We start from the raw sequence: 7313 nt of genomic DNA, 5'->3' as shown, positions 1-7313 counted from the left end.
TTTTTTTTTTTTTTCCTTTTCTACAGCCTTAATTTCCTTGCAGTAGTAACTTTGGAGCATTTTCATATGCCCATTTATGTCTGTTTTGTTCAAACTCCAGTTCCTCTGAGAGGGATTTGAAAACCTTCGCATAATCTACCGGTTGCTGGGGCCCACCACCTGTCATTTGGCTCATCATCATGGCCTGATCACTGTTCCCAACATCACTACCAAGTAACAGCTGAAGAATACCATTTGAACCAAACATAATAAGGAAGTACATACTGAGAGATGTAACGTAATTACAATCAAGGTCATCAATATCTACACCACGCTGCATCATACCTCGAAATCTTGGTGCGAGACCAAAAGGAAACTTAGCCACAACGAATCCTGAAAAAAAGTAAGAGACAAGCATCATCATACCCATATTTGGTACCATCATAAGAATATTATTCTTCATCATTTCCCCCATAACAGAAGGGTCTTGCATCATCTCCATAGGGTTAATTTCAACTTTTTTCTGTAGTGGACCTTGTCGTAATGCCTCAGTACGCTGCCGAAAGGCTTCTGCCGGAAGTTTCTTTCCTTCACCAATTAAGAGTCGCGCATAATTGGCAATGTTAACGCAACAAATCCGCTCCACCTTTGGCTGCGGACTAGAGCTCATAAGAAGACCGGCATAGTGACGAAGCACACCAACAAAAATGACAATGGCTATAAGTGGTAAAAGCACCCAATCCCGAATCTCAGGATCTAGCAGGATGTTTTGCGTCATCTCAAATACCGTAAGTTATATTGCGCTACTCTTTTGTTTTTCTAAAACCTATAATGTCGCAAATATAAACAAATAGAAAAAAAAAAGATATTTCTGTTTCAAGAATAAATAATAATAACAAGAAGAAGGGCTTAGTAATCAAAATCACCTTTTGGATTTGTATATATATACGTATATTTTTCCATACTGTACCCTTGATAAGTGTTTGCTTTTCCGTTTTGATCTCCTTCCCTCCTTCACACTCACTCACTCACTCATTCACTTGTCCTCCCTCTCTTCCACTCGGTTTCTTCTTTTTTTTTTCTTTTTTGTCCCTCCAGTAGACCACTCTCTTTGGTCAAATATATTTTCTCAAACTTTTCTTTTCTTTACTATGTTCTTTTTTTTTTCTTTTTTTTTCTTTTTTTTTCTTTTTTTTTCTTTCAGGTATTACTGGTATTGTCATCCAAATTTACTTCGGGGAATATTATCTTAGTATATCTAACTATGCGATCACGATAGGCTTTAGGTGGAATAGTGGACAATGTATCAGACTTCCACAAGAAAGACTTGCAAAAGTTCGCTGTCTTCTTTTTCCATGTATATGTTGTTAGCATATCAATGATACCAATATAATATATCTCTTGATCATAAAGGCTACTAATACCTTCAGCAAATACGAGTGATTTAGAAGCCCTTCTCAATGAAGAATTAGGTCGAACCTCCATACGGTCTGCGTCACTTTCACTACCCATCGGATAGGTCATTCGCATACTACGTATGTGTTTACCAGAACGTGATACTTTCGTTTCGTTATAAGCCACACCTATAAGAAGGGAATAATCCATAAGCCCTGCACTAGCGAGGAAATCATAATCCCGTATAAGAACATGAAGCAACTTCTCTCTTGTTTGTTTTTCCAACCAAAAGAGACGCGTAAGATCTTTATCTTTTCTTGTTTGTAGTTTATCCTTATCCTCTGCCTCAACTAAAACCACTCCTCCTCCTAGTGCATCAAGAAATTCAGGAAGTTCTAGTGTTTCACGAGGAGTGTCAATAATATATGGGTTTGGCTCGTATGGATGACGAATGAGTTTTGGGAAAAGTAAATACTTCCCTGGTTTTGGTTTTCGTCCCTTCAGATCCCATTTCTCGTTAAGTGTACGACATGGCCCAAATACGTCATCAAAGCAAAGAATATACCCCACTTCACTGCCTACCTCCACTCGAAGAAGCATAGAAAACCTCATTAGCAGTGTATCATCATTTCGAGCAAGGTGCTCTGTATATTGACGTAGAAAGCCAAGTAGAATATCTACTTCCACTTTTGCAATTGTTTTGCACATCAAGTACATAGACTTGGATTTAAGAAAAAGTGCCATGGAGCGACCTTCACCCATCTCTAACCCTAGACGTTCCTCAGGCAAGGTCCACTCATCCGCAAAGACTTCTTCGTCAACACCGGCAAGTTGTCTTAAGAAACGAAATACATCCGGAGCGTATTCGTATACCACTACTTCTTCCATAATACCTCCACTATTTGGTACCTTAAATCTCAAAACACGTGTTTCACTGTATTTTCCCTTATCCATCTGCTCAAGGGACTGATTAACAGAACTTATAGTACGACGCGCTATTCCTGTTGCTTCTCCATCTTCTTCAGCCTTCATGCGGTCATGATGACTTTTAAGCTGGGCAGCAGCAGCAGCAGCCAGAGCTCCAGCGACTTGCCTTCCAGTCAGGCCGCGTCCACTTGTAGCTGCGCCACCTATGGTTTGGCATACTCCCATCTGGAAAACTATTATAAATGTTTGCATGCACATAATAAGAGAGAAGTTTTTTTAAAAAAAAATAAAAAAAAAAAATAGAGGTGGTGTATATTCGTTACGTACATCTGTTCAACATTTTGATCAGTTCATTTGGGTTAGAATAAACACTAAAGATGAACCATTTTTCTCACTAAGCTTCCTATCAGGAACCAGTGCTAGGGACACAGAAATTAGCACACACACACACACACGCAGACACCAAAAAAAAAAAAAAGATAAATAACAATGTAAATAAACAGACAAATAAATAAATATTTCAGAGAGGAAATATTAAATTCCTCTCATTTCCTATTTTTTTTTTTCTCTCTCCCTCTCCAACCCACTCACATACACAGAGAGACAGACAGACAGAGAGAGAGAGAGAGAGAGAGAGAGAGAGAAATAAAGAAAAAGAAAAAGAATTAATAAAAACAAAAAATAATCAAATTAAAAATAATAAAATATTCCACCACTAACATACAGGACGAAAGCAGTTAAATCCCAGAGTCAAACTGTATTATTCAATAAGAACATTGTCTAATAATCGGGTAGATCCAAATGCATATGCTACCGCAATGAGAATCGTTCCAGTGCAATCTACTACCGGCTGCAAGGTATCACCAGAAAGCACCTCAACGTAATCTACCTTTCCACCAAGGGAGTCTATCACAGCATAGATTTCGTCCCGTATCACACTTGCTTTCACCGTGCGGTCAGCAAGCACCCGAGCCTCTGCCGCCGCAAGTGCAGCATAAAGTCCTGAAGCTTTTTTACGATCACCTTCTGAAAGAAAACGATTCCTCGAACTCATCGCAAGTCCATCGGTCTCCCGAACTGTTGGTGTTACCACAATCTTAATAGGAAAATTAAGATCCCTCACCATGCGACGGATGATAAGCGCTTGCTGTGCATCCTTCTGTCCAAAGTAAGCGATATCAGGCAACGTAATGTGAAAGAGTTTCGTTACAACAGTACATACACCTCTAAAATGACCCGGTCTAGATTTGCCGCAGAGAACTGTTGACAGCACCGTCTCATCCACCCACACGGAGGAGTCTGTTGCGTACATTGTAGACGCCTCCGGCCAAAATATGAATGCATCAGGAGCAACAGCAGACACCATTGCAACATCATCCTCAAAAGTACGCGGGTACTTTTTAAAGTCCTCACCGGCGCCGAATTGCGTGGGGTTCACAAAGATTGAAACAATAACAATATCAGCACTATTCAGTGCCGCAGAGACAAGAGAAATGTGACCGGCATGCAGATTTCCCATCGTAGGAACAAGTGCAATACGCCTCCCTTGTGCGCGTAGTGAGAGTACCTCTCGCTGTAACTCATCCGGATCACGGAACACACGCATTAGCGCAATATATAAATCGACTTATTATTATTATTTATTATTTTCTTTTCGTCTTCTTCACTCTCAAGAAACCCCAAAGAAAAAAACAGGACTCCTTCCGGCACCAATCTTTCCGCTTAAAGGAAAATACAAAAAAAAAGTCATGAAATAATAAGAAACATTTACATATTTCAAAATGTAACACAGGGATACAAAGATAGAGAAAGTGAGACAATATCATGCAAATAACGGAACAAAGTGCGATACATTAAGGCACAGCCTCACTGATCACATCGAAAAATAAATAAATATATATATATATATATATTAATTCCGCTCACTAAATATGGAAAGAAAAGACATGGAAAAACAAAAAAAAAAAAAACTGGACTTGTCTGGCATCACTAGAAGAAAAAGAAGAAAAAAAAAACATTTGTTCAGCAAAAAGAAACTAAAATCCACCCTGATCCCCAAAACGCTTCTTAATTTCACCGTTAAAGGGGTTTACAGGTGGTACAATCCCAAGTTCAAGGGTCTTGTTAAAAAGATATTCTCCCAACAACGCAGCTCCGTGTTGAGAAGGATGAAAACCATCAACTGGTTCAATAAGTTCCCACATAGGACCATCAAATGATTTCATTGCTCCAGCCATAACATCATCAAAGGCGTGAACTTGAATATTAGTAAATTTCTTTACCGATTCATTTAGAATACGAGGAATTTGAGCATTCAATAACTGAGCTGCAGCCCATGTTGCATTACGTACTGTTTCATTAGTATTTAACCATCCCCAACAAGGAGAAACATCAACACAATTTAGAAAATCATAGAAGTTTGAATACGTCACATCATTATGAAGACTTCCTATGGGATGTGTACGATTGTGCATTACATTATACAAAATTCGTCCATCCGAGAGAGATGAAAGAATGACATGACTTCCACTTGGTAAACGGCTGTCAGCCTTTTCCAAAGCAGCGATAATACGATTATAATACTCCTCTGGACTGGTAGTTGCGTTAGGACCATCACAGACATCATTCCCTAACATGGATATATACAAAAACGCCGGTTTTACATTATCTGACCGATCTCTCTTTATAGAATCCATTATAGAAGAAAGTTCTGATGTGCTAGCTCCATTAACTCCCAAATTCTGGTAATCTCTATGGTTACACTTATTTCGTTTTAGCAACTCACTATACACAGAAATCATATTACCTTCCCGATTTGGCTTATATTTTGAAATATTATCAAATCCTGTTATACTTGACAACATTGGCCAATCGAACTCGTTTTCAACAACAAGAGAAAAATTTGAAAATACCTCACGTGAAAGTTCATGTACTGTTACAAATTTGCTTGGAATGCCAAAATGTGCCGTTACGCTGTCTCCCACTGCGATAACACCCATTGACCCAGTATTCTGACACCACATCTCTTCATATGTTTTCCCTGTTACATTATTCACACCATAAATACCATTGCAATTTTCATCCTTTACATTATCTAAAGTATCACGTCCTGGATAGATAGTAGAATCCTTATCATTACAATCACGACCCCGCCAGTAACTTCCACGCTTTATAGGATTGGGTGAAAACGCGTCACCATCACTATCATAATACGGTTTCTGAGAATCTTTACTACCACATATATGCGGTAATACACGGCAAACGTTAACTATTCTGATATCATTCAGTTGGTATTTCATACGAAGTGCGCCGACCAAAAGCATATCTTCATTCTGTGGGAAAAGACGACACTTGCTATTTTTGCAGTAGGAAAGAGTATTGCACACAACATCAGCGGTATAGTTTTGATCAATAAGTGGAAGCGCACGGTCAAATAAAATCATGCTGGCAAGCGAACATAAAAAAGATTCACTACCCGGGAAAAACCCACAAAACATACTACGAGCATCTTTAGCAGAAATGTGGTGTAATTCTTTCAATTGCGATATTAATCCAGCAATAAAAGTACACACAACACATCCCCACTTTGCTTCATTACCACCCAAAGGAGTTAATGAATACATTACATCCTCATTGGCAATTAATTTGGCATCTCCCAGTGGAACTGAGATTATCAAGAGAATAACAACAGTGACAATAATACAGCAAATCACACTACTCTGTATCATCTTCGCTAATACTTGAAGACAGAGTGAAAAACCTACACCAAAGAAAATCGTAAAAACAATAGAAAACACAGAAAACCCTCTAACTAACAACCAATACAAAAACAAAAAAAAAAAAACGAGGGAGGGAGGGGAGAAAGTCAATCGTAACACGTTTACAATTTTAAGCAAAACAATACCACATATTTCTAAACAATAAAATTAATAGATAAAAGAAGGTTCTCTAAATAATCAGCACGAATTAAAGAACAGGCTAGTCTGCTTTCTTAAGCTGTTGAAGAAGTTTCTCTTTCATCGACATCTTTGCACTCTTCTCTACATTTGTAGTCTTTGTCTCCTCTTCTGCAGCCGCAGCGTCCCGCCTACGTTTGTGTGACATGATCTGCTGCAGTACGTACGCCTCCTGCTCCGCCGTGGCCCGTTTACACTCACCGCCTGAACTCAACTCCGCCGGCGAAGAACCACTGGCGGTGCCGCTGCGGCCAAACACTTTTTCCTGCAGTGCCCGCCGCCGCTGTTCGCGCCAGGCCACCGGGTCTTTACTAAGCTCCAGCAACTCCGGGTTCACATCACTCAGTGAGCCATCAGTTTCATCAGTAGACATCGTTGCCACCTACCACTACAAGGAGAAAAACAATGAAGAAAATAAGAGGAGATAAGGAAACCCATAAATATATATGTATAAACCATGCGATTAAACCGCTACAGAAACATCACACAAGGGAAAAAAAAAAAAAAACAAATAATAATATAATAATAATAACAGCGATCAATCCAGAGAATTTAGAGGTATCAAAGCTTCACTAAATAACTCAGTTCAAACAGAACGCGTTACGAATTAAACCATCAGAGCAATCCAAACAACACAAAAACAAAGAAGGGAGGGGCAACAGAGGAAAATAGGTTCATTGTAACTATGACATGTTGTATAGTGTGATCATGAAGGGGTTTCACTGAAAGCATGGAAGGTTGGAATCATTACAGTGGCGTATAAATGTCAAGATGCACATAATCGGCACAAAATAATGGTGGAAGCTCAGTCAACGTATGACCAATGTCAAGACCTCATTGAATGACTCAGTTCAAACAGAACGCGTTACGAATTAAACCATCAGAGCAATCCAAACAACACAAAAACAAAGAAAGGAGGGGTAACAGAGAAAAATAGGTTCATTGTAACTATGACATGTTGTATAGTGTGATCATGAAGGAGTTTCACTGAAAGCATGGAAAGTTGGAATCATTACAGTGGCGTATAAATGTCAAGATGCACATAATCGGCACAAA

General features: G+C 39.0%; 5 protein-coding genes across 5 annotated transcripts; all 5 read right to left on the bottom strand.

The window, feature by feature from the left end:
- Positions 1–28: 28 nt before the first annotated feature.
- Positions 29–757, bottom strand: TM35_000025060 (uncharacterized protein; the record flags this gene model as incomplete). Its single annotated transcript, XM_029021824.1, has 1 exon — positions 29–757. One exon carries the CDS (start codon positions 755–757, stop codon positions 29–31), a length of 729 nt encoding a protein of 242 aa, XP_028887246.1.
- Positions 758–1179: 422 nt separating this feature from the next.
- On the bottom strand, positions 1180–2526 carry TM35_000025050 (phosphatidylinositol-4-phosphate 5-kinase; the record flags this gene model as incomplete). The annotated part of the gene is made up of 1 exon (XM_029021823.1): positions 1180–2526. One exon carries the CDS (start codon positions 2524–2526, stop codon positions 1180–1182), a length of 1347 nt encoding a protein of 448 aa, XP_028887245.1.
- Positions 2527–3061: 535 nt separating this feature from the next.
- Positions 3062–3907, bottom strand: TM35_000025040 (pantoate--beta-alanine ligase; the record flags this gene model as incomplete). Its single annotated transcript, XM_029021822.1, has 1 exon — positions 3062–3907. One exon carries the CDS (start codon positions 3905–3907, stop codon positions 3062–3064), a length of 846 nt encoding a protein of 281 aa, XP_028887244.1.
- A 430-nt stretch (positions 3908–4337) lies between these two features.
- On the bottom strand, positions 4338–6029 carry TM35_000025030 (GPI inositol deacylase precursor; the record flags this gene model as incomplete). Its single annotated transcript, XM_029021821.1, has 1 exon — positions 4338–6029. One exon carries the CDS (start codon positions 6027–6029, stop codon positions 4338–4340), a length of 1692 nt encoding a protein of 563 aa, XP_028887243.1.
- Positions 6030–6279: 250 nt separating this feature from the next.
- Positions 6280–6630, bottom strand: TM35_000025020 (uncharacterized protein; the record flags this gene model as incomplete). The annotated part of the gene is made up of 1 exon (XM_029021820.1): positions 6280–6630. One exon carries the CDS (start codon positions 6628–6630, stop codon positions 6280–6282), a length of 351 nt encoding a protein of 116 aa, XP_028887242.1.
- Between the last annotated feature and the right edge of the window lie 683 nt (positions 6631–7313).

Source organism: Trypanosoma theileri (genome assembly GCF_002087225.1).
Source record: "Trypanosoma theileri isolate Edinburgh chromosome Unknown TM35_Tth_2_V1, whole genome shotgun sequence".
In the NCBI taxonomy this organism is placed as follows: domain Eukaryota; phylum Euglenozoa; class Kinetoplastea; order Trypanosomatida; family Trypanosomatidae; genus Trypanosoma; species Trypanosoma theileri.
Note: the sequence above shows the minus strand (reverse complement) of the source record. Positions and strands in the feature narration are given on the sequence as shown.